Source organism: Sphaeramia orbicularis, chromosome 12 (genome assembly GCF_902148855.1).
Source record: "Sphaeramia orbicularis chromosome 12, fSphaOr1.1, whole genome shotgun sequence".
Lineage (NCBI taxonomy): Eukaryota > Metazoa > Chordata > Actinopteri > Kurtiformes > Apogonidae > Sphaeramia > Sphaeramia orbicularis.
Genome location: NC_043968.1, coordinates 40,358,466 through 40,382,537, shown reverse-complemented (window position 1 = coordinate 40,382,537; position 24,072 = coordinate 40,358,466). Strand labels below are relative to the sequence as shown.

Genomic DNA, 24,072 nt, shown 5'->3' with positions numbered 1-24,072 from the left:
TGATTCTTCCTATAAATGTTGTTCGATAAAGGATTAAAACAGGAATATTTCACCAAATTCACTGTCTGATACGATCTGCAAATCTTTGGGAAAAGTACCCAAACACAGATATGAACCAGCATGTGTTTCTCAGCGTTTCATAATCTGTAAATGAAAATAAGTGTATGTGATAAATCTATCAGGGGCTCCAGATGTGGTGCTACAACACCCACAGGATCTGGAAATCAAAGTGGGACTTGCATGAATAAACCTCCCAATAAAGTGGTTTCACTTTAATACAGTGCAGTTGGGTAAAGGGCATGCATTCTCCTTTGGCTTTCACATTCATCTCAGTCTGACCTTTAAAAAGGTGCATGTTTCTGCTGTTTACAACAGTGTTTGAAAACAACACCCAGAAATCCACCTTGAAGTGTAAAAAGAATCAATAGATAAAAACAGAAAAAAAAACCAGGCGATATATACATGTAGATTAATGACATGTATGCTTTAGTGTTATTTCTGTAGCCAAATTCAGAAGCTTGTAATAAAAGGTGCAATGTTCTGTACTCTTGATTCAATTTCTCTCCCTCCTGTCTTTCAAGTGCTGCCACAGTCTCCCCTCTGGGAAGCTTCAAGCATATGCAAATGGAGGGATCAAATTATGGAGTGACTACTCGAATTATGTGCCAGGCTTTCCCGTCTTGGACTGGTGAAACCAATCACACTGTAAAAACATTTGTCTCGCTGAGCTGCCAGTAGAGAGGTGACAACGTGGAAATTAACAAAAGCAATACAAAGAAATGTAGCAATGTTTTCCAGACCATCAGTTTCTCTCAGTCAAAATAGGCCAAGTAAGAAACAAAAGCATTACAGCAACTTTAACTCATGCCAATTTCACATTCAGAGCACACGGGACTATTTTATCAGCTGAAAATGAGGGGGAAATACACAGCGTAAGGCAAAGAGAGAAGCTTTCTTTAAAAAAAAGGTCAGATAAAGTAGCTTTCTGTGCAGAATACCTGTGTCTGAGCCAGTAAAGACCTTGTGAGTAAAAGATTCATGAACAGAGCAGTTCTTGGAGTGTGTGACAGCCTGAGCTCAGCTGGACAGACAGAAGGGAGAGGGCATCACTGACCGAGGTGATCCTCAGGGCACAGTCACTGCTAACTCAAGCGTACCAGTCATTTAGTTGAACGTGTGTGTCACAGAGTCCCATGGTCACAAGTAAAAAAGGAGTGGAACAAGAAAAAGGAAAAGAAAAAAGAAACAAAACAAAACAAAAAATGGTTCAGAGGAGCTGTCTGTGGTGCTGAAGGCCCTTAAACATCACTTTGTTGTCTCTGCTGCTTTGAGCCCTGCAGTATTCCATTAAACTACTAAAGCTAACCAGTGACCCATCCAATTATAGGTGTCACCCATTCGATAACAAGAGCCAAAGAATCTGACTTTTTCAGGCAAGAATCCCAAAATCCAAACAACTGTTTTGTCGTGTTGTTTGGTATCGTCCCCTAAACCCAGGCAATAATTTAGGTAATGATGAATGAGGTTGGAGTTGTGCCTCGTCTTCATTTTCTGCATAAATACTCAATTAAACAGATCTGAACTGGAGAAGCTGCAGTCACCTATTTCTTCCAGTATTAATGATGCTGCGCTGATCACACTCAGCACCAGACTGTGCAGTGTGACAACTAAATAATGGGGAAAAATTTTAATTTACGCGTCAACGGGGCAATTTGTAAGATTGAGATCCACAAAGTACCTCTGGATATCAACAAAGGTGGATGGCATTATATCACACAGCTGTGGTGTTGATGTCACCCCTGAATAAGGAAATGCAAAGGGTGGAAATGTATAGATATCAGATACTTCCATCACATCCAGACTCAATGACTGCAGTACCATTCTTTACTGTGCATCCTTAAACTCCAGTACTTCCAGAAGTAGCCTACCTCCTGCAACCTGTACCTGTTCCCATGACTACATCGTCCTGGTCCTTCAGAACCTCAACTGGCTCCCAACCCCACAGGACATTCAGCTAAAAATCAAAGCTTTTAATTCCCAATCCTATCTCACAGACCTTCAGCATCATGCATGGATTTAGAAAAGCTCTAAACAAATAAGATGATGATGATTATTACTATTATTAGTGCCATTCCTGTCATGTTGTCAGACCTGCTTAGATTGATGAATAATCCTTTTAGCACAGTTTGACTTATGATCTGCATAAGTAACTGGTAGGCTGTTTACTTCAGGTGCAGTTATTGTTTGACAGACAAAGACAATTTCACACCCAGTCTGACCGGTTAGAGTCAGAAATGATCTGGAGGAGTAGGGGTAGGCGGAAACAGGAGAGCAGATACTTCTACTGGACAGGACCAAGTGAATTGATAAGTTTGTTCACTTCATGTAGGTGCACAAAAATGATGGTTTTCGCTGTCGCAATGTAGACTAAACTGTACATCATGGGGTTGATAACATGGAGTGATGACTTTTTTCTAAACCACAAACGTATATTATTGGAAAACTCCAACACACATTTTTCTACACCTTCATGGTGCCCAAAGCGCTTTAGAAGACCTCACATTCACCCATTCCCACATACCAGACCCTGGGAGCAATGTAGGGTTCAGTGTCCTGTCCAAGGACATTCCAACACATGGACAGTCGGAGCCAGGATTCAAACTGCCGACCCTTTGGTCATTGGACGTCCCGCTCTAACAACTGAGCTACAGTCACCCTTTAAACTTTAAGAAACTTGTTGTTATCCCTGAATTAAATGACACGTGAAAAGGTACTTTCACGCTCATCTTTACTTACACAATTTTTACCATATCACAAATTTGTCATATCAGTACTTGGACTCTTGTATGTTTTGTCTGTCTTGTGTGTCATTTCCTGTTTTATTTTGTTAATCCTCCTCTTGTGTCATGTCTGGTGTCTTTGCTTCCTCTCCCTGATTGTTTCACCTGTGTTAATTACCTGTCTCCGCCCTGATTTGTTCCACCTGTGTCTCATTGTCTTCCCTCCCTTCTGTGTATATAAGCCCTGTGTTTTCCCCTGTCCTGTGCCAGTTCGTATTCCTTCCTTGTGTTGTGTATACTTACCAGCGATTCTCTGAACCTGTTCGTCTGCCTGTCTGTTCGTTCCTGACCCGGTTTGTTCCTCGTCTTCTGAGCCTGCCTGATCCCTGTCTGTACCTCTGCCTGATTCTGCCTCACTGGTTTTCGACTTTTGCCTGGACTCACGGTTAGTGCTTTGCTTTATCCCCATGTACCGTTGCCTGTTTTTCTGGATCCTCTGTGTATGACCTGGTCTGTCCCCTGACTCTCCTCTGTTTCCTCCTAGTCGGGTTACCCTCGTGTGCTCCCGACCCGGGCAGAGAGTTTCCCTTGCTGGTCTCGGACGCCGTGACGAATTCACACAGTCTGACCTGCGAAGACTCCTTAACGAAACCTTTTTGTGAACTGTTAATTTTGTCCGTGTTTAATAAACACTCTTTAACTTTATTCCTGTCTGTTGGTTGTGCATTTGGGTCCAAGTCTTGTGTCACTGGTTCTAACAAAATTAGCAACACTGGAAGAGAAAAAATACTGCAAAACACTGATAAGTAACATTGACTGAATAAATAATGAACAGAAACCTGCGAGACACACACACACACACACATACACACAATACTACGTTTGTTCACCCACTCAAAAACACAGATCTCTTTAATTTTCCAACAAGAAGCTAACACTAGCCCCTCAATTATTTAAATGAGCTGATGATAACCCTTTATGAATATGTATTACTGTTTCATGGGGGATGCTGGCAGCTTCACATCAGATAACATCATGAGCAGAAAATGGATTGTATGCACTTCCTTTCTAAGTGTCCGATCCATGTTGACCTTAAAAACAATCTGCATTGTAGCTGTGTGGAAAATAAATTATTTAAAAGCTACATGGCTCAGTATGCATCAGGTTAAAACTTGAAACAGCATAATTTGCTTAAACATGCTCATACAATATATATAATCACCACTCTGTTCTGTTAAATCTCTAAAACTCCAAAACCAAGAGGAAACCAAGGTTAGTAATTCTGCTCCTCCCACACATACAACACTAACGTCTGCTCCTGTGATGTCATTCCAAAGACACTGCGGCCACAGCTTTGGCCTGGTTTAACTCCTTCTGTTTCTGCTATGATTCGATCTCAGCGTCTTGCCCTTCATGCACAAAGCCCTTGGCTGTCTTCCTGGGCCATCGATCCCTGGCGAGCAGCTGATCCAGGTCTGGGGCGGCGATGGCGGGGACAGAGCTGTAAGTGCGAACATGGCTGACAGTCTGTGATCTGCTGGCAGAAAACCAAACTCATCACTCTCTTGCCCTCCTCCTCCTCTTCTTTCTCTCTTTTGTTTCCAACTATTCTGTCTTGCACACACACATCCAATGAATCACTGTCTCATTACACACTGATTCCCTGGGAGGCTGGAAGAGGCTCAGTGAATCAAACTCTTCTTCTTCTTCTCCTCTTTCTTTACAAAGTGGACCTTCACCTCAGGTCTGTTTGGTTTTTAGACCAGCCTTTTAGACCTACCCATTATGAGTTCTGCCAACGATCTTACAAGGCATGTTGAAGAGCTCGCTCACCAACAGTGTGTGGACATCTCTGTCCGTCGAAGCAGCAGCGAAACTTGACGACCCCTGGGTTGGAGGAGGATAAGAGCAGAAGGCTGGGTATTCAACTTGTCAATCTGCCCAAATGTTTACTGGGACGGGTAGCCTATTGTATGTGTTCTCACACACACATTTTAGCGGTGCTAGCAAGCACCTTAAAAAAACAGATCGATCCATTTCTTTTTTTAGATATTCATAATTTTATGTTTTAGAAAATAGAACAGTAGTAACAATCTAGGAAACATGAATATTTTTCCATACATTTGTTTCCATTTTCTATACTTTTCCAGACCTGGAAATGTATAAAATCAAGTTCCATACTTTTCCATACTTTCCATACTTGCGTAGGAACCCTGCTTCAGGTTCATTCATGATCTCAGGTGAAAGGTCAAACAAGAAAGCTGTTTCATAAGTTTTTGCAAGAATGGCATATAGTGTCTACCTGTTGTATAGGTTTGTGTACAACCTGTGTGACTCAAACTATGTGGTTCAGCGTGTGTGTGTGTGTGTATGTGTGTGTGTGTGTGTGGGGGGTAGTGGTTGAGAGAGGGTGATGCGGCATATTAACAGAAGATAAATAAATGTGCACGTGTGAACGAGCCCAAACTCTGCAGCTAATTACAGTCCTGTGTCTCTACTGGTGTGGCAACCAGGACACAGCCTGTTAATGGTCTAGATAGCCACTAATGAGGCTGACTGCCATGCACACACAGGCAAACGCTGCTTTGCACACACAAGCACTATAATTACCAGTGATGAGAGACAGAGTGCCCATTTGTTGGACAAAAATGGCTGGGGAGTCAAACTGGGATTCAAGGGATGGCTAAATATCATAACTATCACCAGTATGGACTTTTTCATGGTGATAGGGCTTAATTGACTGGTTAGTTTGATCATGAATAGCTTCATATCTGGCCAGTGAAGAGGCGGTCAGCTCAGCCCTGCTGTCCCATCTCAGATGACAAACTCTTTGTAGAGCTGGAGCACATGCCAGGAGGAACATAAACAACACACTAAGAGCTGTTAAAGAATGAGTGGGCGAGTAAATGTTAATGTTCATTTGCACTATTCTAGTAACGTACTACTGTAAAACACCCAGAAATGAAAGAGACTAGCTAAGTATTGAGGAAGTATGAGTCAGATGTAGTCTTTATCTGCAAAAGGTCACTATTTTGCAGATAAAGAATAATGGGATGAATCTACAAAGTGCAAAAATGACACAGAAGACATTAACAGTCAAGGCTGTCACTGAGTCTTAACAAGTTGTTTTGATCCTAAAATTAAATACTACTTTTTTCAGTTCCAGGTACCTGTTGCTAAATGCTTTGTGCCTTTGTAGATCCACTGGGATCTGTAAGTTGTAATGCACATGTGTCAGTGATAAGCTGAGGCATGATATTGATAATATTGCTTTCAATTTCCTTTAAAAATATCCGATTGTTCAGGTTATTCACATTTTTTGTTTAAGGATAGTTTGTTATTGTAAACCTTTTCAAAATGTAATTCTAATGTTTTTGCACTAAAACAAACAAACAAATTTGGAGTTGTCATTATCTCTGGGTTATTATTCTATTATTTTACTGGTCCAACCTGCTTTAGATCATTTTGGGCTGAATGTGGCCCCGGAACTAAAATGAGTTTGACACCCCAATCTACAGGCTGTTAAAAAGCTTGAATAATGGGTGGACGTAACAGGGAATCTTAATGTAACAGAGGGAAAATACAGCAGAGAAAATGCAACCAAAATATAGTGAGAAATCAAAACATCTTAAAGTGTACCTTTAACCCCATTTTAGACCTAACTTCACACACAACATGATTCTGAAAACTGCTACAAAGTCAGAAAACAGGCAGAGGTGATCCATGTTTGAACGTGCAGGTGTGTATGTGTACTTCAGGAACATCTGTCTGACAGAGAATCACAAGACACTTATGCAGAACTGTACAAGGCTCTGAAAAGGTCATTTTTGTTCTGGTTTTACCACCCCTACAAAAGGCCTGCCTAAAAATTAGTATCCATTTACATGTTTGCTACATTTAGAATATTTTCACAGCTTTTTCCTACTGTCATACAGTGCTTTCCCACTGAATCCCTGTAGTGCTGTTAAACCTACAAACATCCCCAACAAAAACAGCAATTCAGCAGCATGTGCTGTTTCGTCACTATGGTGTTTAATACAATGTTTTTGACTCAAACTAACAAATTCCCTGATCCAAGCACTGGTTTTACAAGAAAAAAAATCACTGTCCTGGTTACCTCCGCCAAGGAGGTTATGTTTTTGCCAGGGTTTGTTTGTCTGTCTGTTTGTTTGTTTGTCTGTCCGATAGTGTGCAACATAACTCAAAAAGTTATGGACAGATTTTGATGAAATTTTCAGGGTTTGTTGGAAATGGGATAAGGAAGAAATGATTAACTTTTGGGGGTGATCCGGAAGAAATCCTGGATTCTGGATCACTTTGAAATTTTCGTTAACATTGTGGTAAATGGGGTCAAAATTTTCGTTTCCCAATATCTCGCTTAATTATTGACCAAAACTCATGAAATTTAACTCAGGAATTGACAATGGGGTCCTCTATCACATTTCAAAGGCTGATCCAGATCTGATCCAGAAGGTGGATTTTATTTTAAAAAATAAACGTAGGATTTGTATCACCGATTATGTGGGGAATTTTTGCGCTTGGCGGAGGTCTGCGCTCTCAGAGTGCTTTTCTAGTTATGAATAGAATGATATAAAGGCTCAAGTTCTACACTTTGAAAAATAAAGGAAGCTTTGTAGAATCTGACTGAAGGACACGTGGACTAAACATCTCTGAATAAAAGTGGAAACTAGAAGCACTCGGAGAGCGCAGACCTCCGCCAAGGCAGATCAGTGGCCCCCCCCCGTGGGCCCCCCCACCCCCGATCACCACCAAAATTTAATCATTTCTTCCTTATCCCATTTCCAACAAACCCTGAAAATTTCATCCAAATCTGTCCATAACTTTTTGAGTTATGTTGCACACTAACGGACAGACAAACAAACAAACAAACAAACAAACAAACAAACAAACAAACAAACAAACCCTGGCAAAAACATAACCTCCTTGGCGGAGGTAACTAAGGTTATAATAGTTTTGGATTTTTCATTATAATTTAGTTTTATTAACTTTTGACTTTTTTCTCTCTAATTCAGTTAGTTTTTATTAGTTTTTAGAGCAGGTTTGCTAGTTTTTATTAGTTTTCGTTTTTTTCTAAATGCTTAGTTTTAGTATTAGTTTTAGTTTTTTCATATCTTTTATTTTCCTCGCCGTCGTATTCAAAGAAATCCCATAAAGGACTCCGCTTTCTCCCAACTTTAGTCTCCATGTTGCCAGGTAGAGTGGGGACGAGAAGACGACTCTAAACGACAAGTGACGAGAAGTGACAGACTGTGAAGTGTTGTATGATGCCGCTAGCTAAAATTGCTCGAGCAAAATAAATCAATTTCATATCAATCCGATATTGACAGACGAAAACAAAGGGAATTTTATGCACAATTTTAAAAAATAATTTTAGTTATATGTTGTAGTTATTGTTTCTTCTTTTAATTCTAGTTTTTATTTATTTAATTTAATGAAAATGACTTTACAATTCTAGTTGTTGTCATTTCGCTACTTTTCGTTAACGATAATAACCTTGGTGGAAACACCAATTTTTTTAGTGGCAATTCTTTTCAAAGGGGATGTGAGGAGTTGCTCTCACATACAAAATGCAGATTTAACATATTAATCGATTTTTATGTGCACCGTCACTTACATTGATGCTATGATTCATTAGCGTTGATTCATATAATTCTGTCTGCAGCTCAACAAACATGTTTTATTATTTAGTAACACTTCAAAGCCTTCTCTTAAAATAAAACTGATGAAAAATAGCAGCCAAAAGAGGCCATGGTGGTGTGAATGATGCAGCTGTTCATGGTTTTATCATGAGGTGAACATTTTTTTGTTGACGAATGGCCCAATAACTAATAGAACAACTCCATGAAAGGGACACATCATTCACTACTGACTGGATAAAGCCAAACAAAATAACTCCATCAACAAATGATTATGAATATATGAACAAATGAGGTGACATGCAGTGGTAATCCAAACTGATATCAGCCTTGGTGTAAATATGACATGGCTGAAATAATGAGTTAATGAATCTACTTGAAAGAAGAAAGTCTTGAATTATGAGCAAATGCACTCAGCGAGCATTTTCTCTTACTAAAAAGGATGAACATGTGGGATGCTGCACTGGTCTCCTACACAGACATGAATCTATTGTTACAGCTTATTCTTAAGGCTTTTTTTGTTTGAACTAAAACTTTAAAGTGAAAAAGGAAAATCTGAAGCTGTGCTGCAAAATTTAAAGTGTGCTCAATGCCATGAGAAGGTTCTTCTTTTGTTAAATGGAAGAGTGCATACCTCAGCCAAAGTTCACTAGAATTACAGTACTATAATTCAACAAAACAGCAAAAATGCTACAAAAAGCAGCCGATAAAACATTTCTAGCTTTCACCCATTCTTACGGATGTGCTCCAGATTTTTGGGAGTTTATCTTTTGCCAATGCTCTATTCTTATTAACTTTCACAGCAGACAGTGCAGTGGTATTTGCGGTGGTGTACAGATAAACAGGACTGATAATATAACCTCTTTGCCCCATGTAATAAACATTAACATAACATACAACATAAACCTTAAAATGGATGTGGTAATAATGCACTGCCGAAAAGCCATGTGTACGCTCTGCATTTTAACAATAAGCCGCTGCTTCAGTCTTTGCTGTGTCCATGACAACACCAAGTCGAGGCAGAGGAGCTTCACTGAGCACAGACTGCAAAACTCCGCCTCTCTCCCATTTCATTTCTCACTCTGTAGTTACATTACCTGCCCATTATTTCTGCGCTCTAATCTCATTTATGTTTCTACTTCAGTGACTCAGTTTCATCACTTTCCCCTCCTTTGTCTCCTTTGTACATGTTTGCATATATGTGCATTTATTCTTGTGCAGTTAAAGATCTAAGGCATACACAGAAGGTGCATGTGAGAGAGAGAAATCTACATGGACGACTGTAATTACTGATGAGGCTCCAACTGTGGACCACCTCCGCCCTCACACAGTCACTTGTGATTTTGTTTTAATGCTGGACATTAGGAGTGTGTCGTCATAGCAACGGGGGAAAGCAACCTGTTGGACTCTGGCTGTGGGAGTAAGAAACATGATGGAGTTATGAAGGTGGAAACCCTTGTCTGCTTTCCTTCAATGCAGTATGAGTGTGTTTGTGTGTCCCTCCTGTGAAGTGCAAACTCCGTCTGCAGGATAATGATAATTCAGTCATGTAGAAATACGCATAATTGTAAACCCGGTCAGCTCTCAGTGCTCGCATATCCTGTTTTTCAGAAAAAGTGATGAGCTTTGTGCTTTTCCTTGAACTGGCAAATATTTGAAGAAATGCATGAGAGTGGTTTGGTGATGTCATCAGTCGGTCGCCTCTGAATTAATTTTACTGACTAGTGGTGTCCTTAACAAGAGACACGGTGGGTTCAATTAGACTGTGGCCAATGTCCAGTGGTCCTGAGGATGGGGCCAAATTGTGGTGTGTTAAAGGTGGTGCATCACTCCAGCAGCACGGTGACAGTTTTATTACGACTGGTAATAGCTTGGCTAAACGCTTGGAGCGGGGCTCTCTGAGGACGTTAGGTGTGAAAGGGAATCAGCTGCACCTCAGATCTTAGAACAGCTGAGAGTCAAACGCAGGTCACACTTCAACCTGAAAAGAAAAGCCTACACTTGTTTGTTTCTCAAATGTAAGGAAATATAATTCATAAAACACTGATTCTAGTACTACGTAAGTACAGAATTGCAACAGTTTGACATATGGAGTTTTAATGGACAAGTTCATAATCTGTCTTCAGTATTACTTAATCAGTTTATCACTTCATTATTTTTGTCTGTATGTCTGAACACAGTGGGTCCAAATACACTAAAATAAACATACAACTCTGAAGTGGTCATTTTGTCTTATCACTTTAATTTGCGGTCCTATAAAACAGGAAACATCATAAAATGCTCACATTTTGACTGGAAGCAACAAGCATCTGGCCTGATCAGTTAGTTATTGATAATAAAAAAAACATGTATTTGACACTAGTGGGTCAATGTGCATGTAAAGTAACAAACTTTAAGATTGAATTTTAAAAAAAGGAAAACAATATTAATCGTCTTCCTCAGGCTGATCTTGGATCTTTTTAATTTGGTGGTGTTTTGCTTTTTATTTTTATTTTCTTAATATATATATATATTTTAGACATTGATTGGAACTGACATTTGATTTTGTTCATCTTGGATTGTTTTTATTATAGTTTTTGATGTGGTTGAATTTATATTATTGTTACTGCTCTTTTTAATGCGTTCCTTAAATTTTGTTATGTGACGCACTATGGGCTGCATCTGTGTTTGATACGATGCTATATAAATGAAAGTAAGTCTAGCATTCTGTAAACAAATTGAGTAAGTACTTATCAGTGAATCAATCTGTTGACGAATACTTTGTGCAACTGTAGTGTTCATAACAACGCCTCGCTATAATTTTCTATTTTAACAACAGGAAAAACCACAGAGGTAAAATCCAACAAATGAATATAACATCTTAACAAAAATAACAGAACCTTAGCTTTACCACATAAATAATCTGGATGTGTGGTTTCCTGTGGAGTTGCTCTGCTCCTTGTTTACCTGCATCATGAATAAAAACATTTACAGGGAAAAAAAATTCAAAGCCTTATTGTGACCATTGTCTCCCAGGAGTGTGTGAAGTCTCTGATCTTAATGAGCTTAACGTCTGACTGTGTTTTCCTAGTTAAATCCAAAACATACTCTTAGGAGATGTCTTTAATCACACTGAGAAATATTTAATATGCTGGCATCTTCTCTTAGCCTTACTTATTTCCACACATATTTGTGACATATGCAGCCATGATACTGTAACTGCAGACTGGGTGGCACTGACGCTTTTTTCACCTCAAGCACCCACAGCTTGTCATGTCACAGGAAATCAATGCAAACAGATGTGACACTGCACCCTGGAGTATTGTTGTGTAGTGGAGCTAAGCCATATCCAGTTTTGGAATAATGAGAGAAATATAGCATGTAATAAGGCTGCCGTTCTCTCCACGGGCCAACAGGCGGCTTTTTAGACAGGAGTGCTCGCTTCGACCTTCTAAAGCTCTGCTGTGAGTGAAGACCCCGGACAGATGGCGAGAGCGCTTCACTCTTAGCAATCTGCACAGATGGGAGGAGTGTGTATGTCTGTTTGTGTGTGTTGAGAGACTGACGATTTTGGAGACAGTGGCTGGAAACTTTTAACCTCTACTGTGTGTTTTACTAGAGAACATGTAAGGGATCAATGAGTGACATTTGAGACTTTTTAAGACAATGATCAAACATTTTAAGCCACATTTCACCTTATCTTTGTTGATGAATATGATATAGACCTGAAATCAAAATCAAATGACCATATTTAATTTGTACCCAAATGAGATGAAAGTGACAAAGGGCAAAAAAGAGTAGGAAAAAAAAAAGGGGGGGGGTGGTCAAAACGGAAGTTGTGCAAAAATACAACAGCCTGAAACAAATCCAAAGCACTCAAAAATAGTGATAAAACTAACAATAATAGGGACACCATCGTCAGTGAGTTTTGACTACACAGTCTTTGTCAGGGCATAATGCAAAAGATGAGCCTTTTTTTTTTTTCTGTGGACACACTGAAGAGGACCTACTCCCTCTGTACAGGGTGGGGAAGCAAAATTTACAATATTTTGAGGCAGGGATTGAAAGACCGTGTATGACCAATTAGTTTATTGAAAGTCATGAGAATTTATTTGCCACAAGAAAATTGACATAATAGAAAATGTTTTTATTCTATGTGTCCTCCTTCTTTCTCAATAACTGCCTTCACACGCTTCCTGAAACTTGCGCAAGTGTTCCTCAAATATTCGGGTGACAACTTCTCCCATTCTTCTTTAATAGTATCTTCCAGACTTTCTCGTAATAGTTTTGCTCATAGTCATTCTCTTCTTTCCATTATAAACAGTCTTTACGGACACTCCAAGTATTTTTGAAATCTCCTTTGGTGTGACGAGTGCATTCAGCAAATCACACACTCTTTGACGTTTGCTTTCCTGATTACTCATATGGGCAAAAGTTTCTGAAAAGGTATGGATAATAGTGTTAGGTATGATTATGACATCAATATATGTTTGGTTTCAAAACAATTGACGTAGTGCCTGCTGAGAAAAAACAACTAAATGTTCATTGTAAATTTTGCTTCCCCACCCTGTATATGTAAAGGCTCATTCTACAGTAATAAAAACAAGACTACTGCTATTTCGAGATTGTTATACCCTGATAAAATATCTATATTATTATTATTATTCCAAATAAAATACCAACTATATCCCATTTATGCAGTTAGATCCTATAAATCCAACTCACTTAACATTGAAGTCCTAACCTTATATTTAAACACAACATATTTAAACACTTTAAGACTAAATTCTGATAATTGGATTACAGACCCAATAACCCCAGTACCACATCAAACTATATTTAGTCCTTGTAGAAGCCAATAATGTAATAACAACCAATAATGTAATAACAGCCGATAATGTAATAAATTTGCTATTTTTAAAATGTAATAGGCCAATAATGTAATATCTGGCCAATAACATAATAAAAGTCCTGAACCAATAATGTAATAGCTTTTGGCCAATAAAGTTATAACTTATGACGTTATTGGCTCAGTTATTACATTTGCAAAGAATTTTTTTTTTTACCTGGCCAATAACAAAATAACCAGCCATTAAGTTATAACGTTATTGGCCAAAAGTTATTATGTTATCGGTTCAGGACTTTCATTACGTTATTGGCCAGATATTACATTATTGGCCTATTACATTTTAAAAATAGCAAATAGCAAATTTATTACCTTATCGGCTGTTATTACATTATTGGCTTCTACAGTCCTTCCTCTGTTGTCTCTCCTATATGTCACAGTTTGTTTCAAAGCTGTCTTCTCCTTCGCTTTGCCACACCTCATCAGCTACAGTTTCACCTGGGACCCCCAGTTGCCGTCCTCTCCCTCATCAGCACCCACCCTCTCCACCTGTTGTTCACAGGTGTGCCAAATCAGCTGGCCAGCATATATGCAGCTCTAGTTCAACTGATCATGCCTGACTCTCCAGCGCTCTGTTCCTGCATGACTTCTTGGCTCCGACCCCATCTGATTCTGTTCATGTTTCCTCATCTCTGCCGTGGTAAGCCGACCCACCTTCCAAACCTGACTACGAGATTTGCCTTCGTTTTCCTGTTCTGTCTTCTGCCTGTGATGGCGTGGCGCTTACTGGTCTTGGTTTCCCTGAGCCCCGGTGTTTCTTTCCACATCTGAGTTTTCTGCATCTCCTCAGTGAGGGAGCTGCCTTGTAGCACCGTATTATGTGATAATGGTGCAATATGTAATAATTTTTCACCTCATTATGTAATAATGCAGCATTTTGTAATAAAATTCTTGAACGCATTTTGTAATAAACTTTACAGCATTTTATAACTTAAATGTAATGTGTCTTCCAAATTTCAGTACACCAGTAAGTTTCTTGTCAGTAATACTTAATTATTGCAGCTTTTGTCTCTAGTTTGCAAACACATTCTCCATTATAATGAATACAGTTACATTTGGTTTAGGTTTAATCAATGAAACATCCTACTAGTTTTTTTAAAATGAATTATAATTAAGCTGGAATGCTTAACGTTCCGCTGGTATTATGGTTTTTCCAATCAAGGAATCAATCTTGATGATTTATTACATAATGCACCAAATTATTACATTTCCTTTATTAAAAAAAGTGCTATACCCACATTTTGTAATAACTGTTGGAATATGTAATACATTATTACAAAATGCGGCAAAGTTTGTTCCAAAATGCATTGAAGAATTTTATTCCAAAATGTGGCATGTTATTATAAAATGTGGCGTTATTACATAATGAGGTGAAAAAGTATTACATTATTACATATTGCACCACTATTACATAAAGCGGTGCAACATGCCTTCTCTGTGGTTGTGACTCTTCAAATCCGAGCATCACACCTCCTGAGCTCTCCCACAGCCTGATCGTTACCTGTGTAACATTTCAATAAAACTTTTGGAAGTGTTTATCTGAGTGTGTTACATTTGGGTCCTCCATCCTGTACACCACCCATTTCACTATAATCGGAATCTTTGCCTCTGATCATATTCTTTCTGCTTGTTGGCTTTCAGCTCACTGACAGACACAGGCAGCCTAATAAAGAATCAAAATGGCAATCAATCTATTCAGAGGACGCTGCTGACCTTGTGGGTGAGTCTCAGTGGCGTCTGTGGCGCCAGGCAGTTGGCATTATGATTGGTATGTGACATTACACAACAAAAAGTGGAAAACGTCAGAACTACAAACTGTTTCACTGTGGTTTTGGCTGTGAACATCTGTGCAGTTTACATCAGTTATGTCAAGCCACGACAAATCAAGGACAGGTAAACTCAAAGAGGGGAATTGTCTCACTATTTACAACAAGCTTACAAAGACAGATCTCATCTAGTGGCTTGATGAGGATCTGCTGTTGCTGTTTTGAGATTTAATTAAAATCTAATGTTTTAATCTTCGACGTCAGTGCTTTGGTGGAGTCATTGCTGGCAGATGCACAACTCGACAATTCAATAAGAAAGCAAGCTCATTTTACAGGAAGATCACATCAGGTTTACACACAACTAAAGTCCTGTCGCTGGAGCTGTAGAAAAGACATGATGGTAAGTGCAACCTCTCTTCAAAGACATCGCCATTACAAGTGAGCTGTCTCAAAGTTCCTACTGTTTTTGAGGATGGCAAGACAAATGTTACTACACACTTCACACTGTCTTCACAATCTACAATATGCCACACACTCAAAGATCATAAGAACAGTTTGCTACTGGTTGATTCTGCAAATAACAACCCTATGTGTGACTCACGGCAAAGTGCAGTGCATAATTATGATTGTCAGAGGGCCACATGTTCTGAAAAACAGTGGGGAGAAAGCACTTCAGAGCCATTTGCAGTGTTTTGTGGAAGAGCTGTGTAGAAAGGGCTACTACTTTTGACATGCTTTAATTTTAGGTGCATTTATTCAGAGCTGAAAGGAGAAGGTAGGATTTGTCATACATGCAAATCTGACAAACACAAAAACAGGCTTTGAAAATAACTCAGCACTGTGCATGAACTTCAGTGAAGCGAAATTTATCAATCACTCGCCCTGTGTAGGGCAGAGCGATGGGGTGAAAGAACATTTTACCCAACACCAAGAAAACAAAAGACTAAAAGCCTTTTCTTAACAGTGTGATGCTAAAATGTGGTGCAGCAACACAGAAAATCTAGTTCCAAACCTCTGCATGATGGCTATGCAAAGTGGGTATGGTGTGAATTTCCATGTTGCACTGTTCCATTTTGGTTAAAAAAAAAAAAAATCATATTTTTGGGATGGCCATGGAGCATTCTGAAGCCCTGTTGTGGTCATTTTCCCTACACATCAACAAGAGAAAACACACCAACAACTGTGAACCAATCAACACTGAGAAACAGGCAGTGTGCTTGAGGTGAGCATTTTCCATTGCCATTTCTCTCCAAAATGGGAGATCATTATTTGGGATTATTTTTTTAAACAACTTTTGCTATTCATGAGGATATTCTCATCTTTGTGGTACTTGGTAATGTCACGCCTCTGAGATGCTTGACTCATTGCCAAAGGGACACAAATAGTGCATACAAACAGTCCAGGTTGTGTGTCTTAGTCATAGTCGAAGCAGGGTTGCATACAACAATTAATAGTATATATTGGATCAAAGGATTTCATAATCAAATGTATTTTTCTGCTGGTGAAAATCAACTGACATTGAGGTTCATCTGAATATTTTTTCTTCAGCACAAGTTTTCTGCAGGGGTTTGCAAGAAACTACAAAATCAGTTTTCAGTAATTTCTCTGCAAATTTTTCAATGTAAATCCCTGCTCAGCATGAAATGGCTTCAGGAAGGGCACTAGAGAGGAGGCTGGTATCAGTCAGCCATTGCTGTACCCTGCAGAACTGTATGAGAGGTTTCTGTGGTACTTGGATTAGAGCGAGCACACAGACACATTTGGCTACAACAGCAAAAGATGGTGAAGATCAACTCACATGCAGATAGAAGGACAAATACAGAGTCAAAGTGGAAAGATTAATGTGCTGCTGCTGAACTGTCCCTACCTGCAGCCACTCATCTGATCTTACCTGTTCCCCCTCGCTGAACCACCAGGCTGGTCTCGGCTCCCACGGCGCACTCTTTGAGCAGCTCCACCACCTGTGTGTGTGTGAATCCCTGCACTGGCTGCTTGTTTATCTCCACTATCAGATCCCCCTCGAAGAGGCCCGGGCAGCCCTGAGGCTCCAGGACCTGCTTCACTCGTTGGCCTGTGGCGCTGTCCGCGATTGTGAAGCCAAACCCGTCCATGCCCTTCACCATAGTGAGAGACAACAGCTCGCCCTGGGTCGCCCCTGATGACGCCATGGAGACGCTGTCAGGGGGCGTAGTTCCAGTGGTGGGAGGAAGTGAGCCGTCTAAATGGGTATCGCCCGGATGAGGGGTGAGCAGCTGTTGCTGGGCGTTGACCTGCTCTTGAGTGGGGTCTGCGACGAAGCGGGCCGTGCGAGAGATATAGTCCAGGTAGTTGTCGTAACCCGTCCTGCCATTGACCATGATCGGCCGCTGGTCCATGATGCCCAGTGGGGAGATAATGGTGGTGGTGTTATTGTTAGTGTTGGCAGCGTCCTCTGGATCGTATGGCAAAGGGTATCCACGACACAAAACCAGAGTGACGCTTTGACCGATGGGCACCGACTGGAAGAGTTTGACCACATCAGCGTGGGTGGTACCAAGGACACACACGTCATTGATGTAGACAATTACATCACCTGAAGAGGAGAGAAAGGACACAGAGAAACATGAGAGGTAGTGTAGGTACAGCTGGAGAGAGTGAAAGTGAAACCAGCACTTCAAGATTTTATTACAAAAGTCTGAAAACTCAATCAAAATCACACAGACATTTGTAATAATTTGTTACTAATAGTTCAGTTTTATCATATAATGAGTTGCATCATCGTCAATGTTTAGCAGTTTGTGTAGTCAGCATTTCACTCCATTGTCTTAACTGGGAAGGGAACTTAAAGAAAAATAGGTTAAACGATCTTGATTATTGAATATTTTGGTCTTTAGTTTCCTTCAGTGAATGCTTCTTGGCACTGACCTCTGACTGGATTCAAGTTATAGGTAAAAACTACAACTAAAAAGAAAGATAGAAAAGAAAGAAGACAAAAGACAACTTACACTACAGGACAGTAGAGTGATAACATAGGTAAAGGGAAAAACATAATATCACACAAGTGTATAACACTGTTATGGAAGGTGTACTTTTATCAATATTATAAATCAATAGTTGCCAAAGGGTTTAACTGCATTAAATAAAAAATGATTAAAATATTAACTACTCTAGCAGTGTGATAGTGTGATATTTGTATATGGTCAGCAATCCCAGGTACAGAAAGACTGATGAAAGAAATGCTTAATGAGATATTGCAAAAAAAAAGGATACATTTGCAAGATATTAATAAATACTACAAATTACAAAAACTCGTGCTAGAGCATCTGCTCATTGTATGATTAAAGGCTCTGGCTTCCTCGTGGAGTACAGCCCTGGTATCTTCCTCCATTTCCCTTCCAGCCATAAACCACTTCTACAGATAAACATGACCAACGATAATGTCTTATCTGCCTTTCATGGGTAAAATAGTACAGATGACAAGTGGCTAAAATGTTTGCCTTTTATGGGACCAAGTGCTTTATTTGCTGACTGCAACACACTACACTCTAGATAAAAGTAGCTGACAATTAAATGTTCTCAAACAAAAGTGCTCCACATCCACACTTATCTTCGCCTCAACCAAATTACTAAATATAGTGAGTTGTGCTCCACTGGTGCAGGCACCATGCAGATTTTTAAAACACAATGCACAATCCATATTAAAGTCTGACAAACACCATTACCTGGGTTGATAATGAAAACAATTATTTTCTAATTGCAATAATTGACAGGTTCTTTTGAGCGAGGGCAGGGGTGTCTGTGAGTGTGTATGGAAGAGTGAGATGGTGAAAAGCAAAGATCCTTCATGATTAATAAACAAAGCATGTGCTTAGTGATTGGCTCTCACCTCACTAACCCTAAGCTGCATCCTATCTAATTCTCCTGAAACAAGAACAGGAGATTATAAAAGCACTAATGGCTTGGTCAATGACACTTTTACTGAAACACCATGGCAATTTATATTGATTTTCTGGATTGGATGTTGCAGCTGAGAACCGTTAACCATTCAGTAGCTTGGGTAACTGCAGGTTGAGACATAACTAAGATGTTCACACTCTTACTGTAAACTGTTTAGGTAGCAGTTGAGCAGTGGCTTTTCAAGTTTTAATACTCCACTGGTATTGACAAAATGGGCTCACACCTTGAGGCAACATGACGTGAGAGACTTTTTAATTAATCTTGGTAAACGTGGATGACATTTGCCTTGAGAGCTGGTGTCAGAATCAATAGCAGAGCACAGCGGCAGAAAACAAATGATAGAGTCATGACCTCAAATCACCCTCACTATGCTCACAGATCTCATTCTTTATGAGCAGAGAGGAACAGCAGCAAGACAGAGAGCGTCAAGTTATTTTACAGACACAGGAAACGCCTGTGCTGTATAGTCCTACGCTGCACCATAACTCAAACCTCTAACTATGTGACCATGCACACAGCTTTTGAATATATATGATTGAGTTTTGAAGAATCATTATGTTCCTATCCCAGTTCTGTTTTCCTTTCCATGGCAGAATGCATCCAACATTAAGGCACACTGTCATCAACTTATTTGAGTTTGGACACAGTAATAATATTACCTAAACCAAAGAGCTCCAATAGACCAAACAAATGCAGCTTTTCCACTGCTGGTATCAGTTTGACTAAACTTGACTTGACATGGCATAACTAGGCTCAGTTTGGCCACTAGTACGCAGCATTTCTCCTTCAGGCATAGTACTTAGCGTGGCTAGTTATCAGTGATGCAGTGTAAACTATTGTGTTATGTTGTGCTCAGCATGACGGTAGTTATGAGCAATGCAAGAATGGAAGAGAATGAAACTTAAATCTGTGAGTTATAATTTCTAAAATGAAACATTATATTAATATTTTTCCAGGTGAAAATATGTTTGTTTCGACTTCAAATCTGTGGTCGATTTATCAACATGCAGCCAATTTGAAAATTTGCTCCAATGTTTTCAAAGATTTCTCACTAACTTAGCATGGTATTCCACAGTGCAACTCGATAACACACACACATACTGATGCAGTGACAATTCTGAATGGATAAATCCATATGTGGCTTGCTTTTGCCTGCTTGGAACCTTTGGTGAAGGTGGGACTAGAAATACTATATGATCAGATCGTAAATGTCAAAAAAGTTGTGCCAAGTCAAGGCGAGTGGAGCTGATACCAGTCGTGGAAAATGGGCAAAGCTGTGCCTTTTGCATTTTATGTGGCAGCCATAGGAGAGGTTTGGAAAGTATTCTGCTGTTTGCAACAAGCTATTTTACAGCTAAACAACACTAAATATACACATCAAACCTTTAAGAGAGGTTGAAAATTGACAGAGATTGACACAAGAGAGAGTTTAGTCTGGATCTGTTTTTACCTTTTCCTGTTGTGAAGTTACTTAAACAAGAAAAAACATGTATGCTGATAACATAACCTATTGACACCCACTTTGAAAACAGTCTATCTGTAAATTCTCTATTGCTCCTTGTAGCAGCAGGAATCCAAGATAAATATATCTCAAAACTTTGGCAAGAAAGGTACAGTGTGCATGGCTGCAAACTGCCCAAGATTATTACAAAATATGCATCTGAATTGATCTCTATAAACTCACAACTCCAGACAAACACACGCATTGAAATTCTGGCATCAACACGAAAAACGCAGCCCTCCCTCTATTCACCACAAACCCTCCTGCAACACACTGACCTTCCAACTCACTGTAAACACACACTCATGGCAAGACCCACACCCACAGGTACTTCACCTTTTACACCGCCATCCTTGCCTATTCTTTATCACATATTCATCCCTGCTTAGTGTTGAGTGCAGCCCGTTGACAAAATACGAGGTCTCTGTGGCCCTGCAGAGACAAGGCCGTGATAACGGTGCTGTTTAAAGTCTCAGCGGGGTGTAACCATTTGTGAGACGCTGCCATCATTTCAGTGTGTTTGTATTGTCGAAGGTCAGGCCAAAGAGAGTGGCATGCACTCCAAAACTCATTACAGCCGTGTCATACTTGCAAGAGTAATTATAAAGAGATTTGTTTGGCCTCATCTTAAGATTTTTCTCCTTCAAGTGTTTTTAATTAAAAATTCTCACAATGCCATTGTGTTTATCACCTCTTCTCTGTAGAACAAAAACCATACTGATTGTTCAATGTCATATTTCAACATAGACCATAAACTGAAAAAGATAACTTTTTTTAGCACAGTATCATCTATTGTAACTACAGTGAAAATCTGAAAGTTCATTTCAGTGTGTTTTTGTTTAAAATAAATCAGATGAAAGCATTACAGTTCAGACAAAGATAACATATTTGACTATTACTAAAGTTAATTTGAAACAGTCTGATCTAAGATGCTGGTATTAGTTTAATTACACAGTAACTGTCAATGGATAAAAGGAAACTGGTTTTGTCTAATGTTCTCTGAATCGAGCACTAGCTGTTATAAAACTGACTTTAACTTATGACTGTCATCAGAAAATGCAAAGATAAATGCATTTAAGTAATTAGAAATAAAGAGCTGAGGGTTGATGTCAAGGGGGATGAGAAAAAGATGGAGACCAGTTGAATAGAAGACATAAAATGAGTGTCAGGGGTTTCTTTGGTATTTCTGGATATAGCAAAAATGAAACTATTAAATGAAAATAGGAGGAAGGAGGGGTAAACACAAAATGTTTTATGTCTAATAATGTAAGGGTAAGTTTTATTTATAATCAGAGGAAATACTTTGGGCTCATACACCCATACATTCAAAACCCCAACACATTGATGACCCAGTCTTATAGACTGTTTAATAAAGCAAAGTCTCTCTGTTATTTTAGTATTAAGGAAGCTCCCTAGCCATCTTACTTTATGTGTGATAAATGACCACTTTATGCACTGTGCTTGCTCCAGCCTCCACAGATAAAAACATCATTGCATACTGAGAGCACTGACAAACCCACTACTGTGTTCTCTTGACCTTTAATACAGCTGGTCTGTCCCGGTGTGTGCGCGTGTTTGCGTGTATCTGATCATACATGCTGCAGTTCCTCCCCCATGTGGCCACAGCCAGGAGTTATGGAGCTCATAAAGTCCCCTCATGATTAATGAAAGAGCAAAGTGTTGCAGATGGTGCACACACAAATGCACGCACAGACACACAGACACACAATTTACGCTTGGCAAGTTGCACCTGCACATTTCCACATACAAAGACATGCATACAACACATGCACACACCAAATGTGTACAGTGTAGTGTATAGTTGTAGTGGTGCATAGTTGTAGTGGTGCATAGCGTGTGTGTTTATCTGTGAACTGACTTATAGCTATTTCATCACATAAAGGTTCATAAAGTCCACTGTGTACTGCATATACATCTTTGTGTGTAAATATCTGTACCTCATTTACTTGAATTTGCTTCTGTGAAGGCTACACTGCTTACAAATGACAAACGTGAGGCTTGAAACCATGTTATTTGTGGATATATTTGGAGTGATTAAAAAGTGAAACCTTTACAAAAATCGATGTATTAGTTTTGGGAATGACTGCAAATTCTGAATTTGTTGTTTGCATGCAAGTCAGTAGTTCCAATACACATGCATCATTATGGTGAATGTCTTTTAAGGTGCCAGGCAGGAAACAACACTGAATTGAGTACAAGTACTGTTACTATGGTGACATTCGAATTACTTCTGCAAAAATCTCCTAAAAAAAAAATAGAAAAAAATAAAATAAAAAATAAATAAATAAATAAATAAAATGTAATATTGGTAAAAACTGTTTTCATAGTGTCTGGTTATACTACAGTGTTGTTTCACATCATTCATAGTCCTACACATATCCTCTATCAAATCTGACAGCAACTAAAAAAGAATCAGTCCTTTAAATGAGACCAAGGAATTTCTTCTTATTCACATGACTGGGATTCAGAGTAATTTATGTCTTTTGCATCAGTTTGTTTTTACACTACTTCATCTCTCTGACATCATTTCCATCTTTACCTAGGATGAACAACAGGCTCACTATCTTGGCTTATAAAATTATTTCCCAACATTTTGTTAATAGCGACAGATTATGTAACTTTTGTTAATGTAACACTGGTAATTTAAACATAATATATTGTACCTCAAGATAAACATAGTTAAGCAAAATAAAATAACATTAAAAGTATCTAAATCTCGAAAACATACTTTACTATGAGAGCAAATGTAATTTGTAAAGTAAGTAACCATCCATGAATACAGGCTAAAAATGTGTTTTTGTTTGTCTGCTTGGTTTGACTGGTTCTCAGGCTGTGTTTCATCCATGCCTGAGGCTTACCTGTGGCCATCTTTCCATCTGCTGCAGCAGGCCCATCAGGGATAACGCTCTTAACCTGCAGGAATTCATCAGGTTCGTCCCCTCCGATTATGGTGAAGCCAAAGCCCATGTTGCTCTTTTGGAGTGATGTGGATAAGAAACTGCCTTTCAGCTGAGTCGGATCCCGCGTGAACAGTGGCTTCTCTATAAACAACACAGACATAATAAATTACAAATATACAAATATCAGTGTGAGGCCTTCAAAGCAAAGACAGGAGGGACCTTTAAAGCTGGTGCAGGGCGGTGCTCATGGGTGGGGGCACAGGTGAAGCTTGTCCATTAAAGATATGGGTGTAGCTGCAGGAAAACTGGCAGGGTATAATATTAACTGCAAAACTTGGAAAGAGGTGGGGCTGTGATGCTGAAAGGTGCAGGTGGGGTTGAACAGGTTTGCTCCCGTGCCAACTAGAAATGCAAAACCCTTCCCTATGAATCTCGAATATACCAAACCATTGTCCGTTCCTGTGTCCCATGCTGGGATATGGTGGGCAGAAAGGGTGCAGGTCAATGACGCAATTCTTCAGTCCCAAGGCTACCAGGGAAGCAGCAAACTCAGAAAATGACATGCTGCCAATCAGGGATAAGATCCAAGAGAAGATGCTCAGGACAGCTAGGAAAGAACTGGGAGA

The 24,072-nt window shown here is 39.4% G+C and overlaps 1 protein-coding gene across 1 annotated transcript in view; it reads right to left on the bottom strand.

Annotated features, from left to right (window-relative positions):
- Positions 1-24,072, bottom strand: part of LOC115429087 (membrane-associated guanylate kinase, WW and PDZ domain-containing protein 2-like) — a 145,908-nt gene that overhangs the window by 31,239 nt on the left and 90,597 nt on the right. The window contains exons 17-18 of the mRNA XM_030148336.1: positions 23,405-23,587; positions 16,980-17,660 (exon numbers count right to left, since the gene is read on the bottom strand). Coding sequence (XP_030004196.1) covers positions 16,980-17,660; positions 23,405-23,587 — 864 coding nt within the window. The remainder of the gene's footprint in view (positions 1-16,979; positions 17,661-23,404; positions 23,588-24,072) is intronic.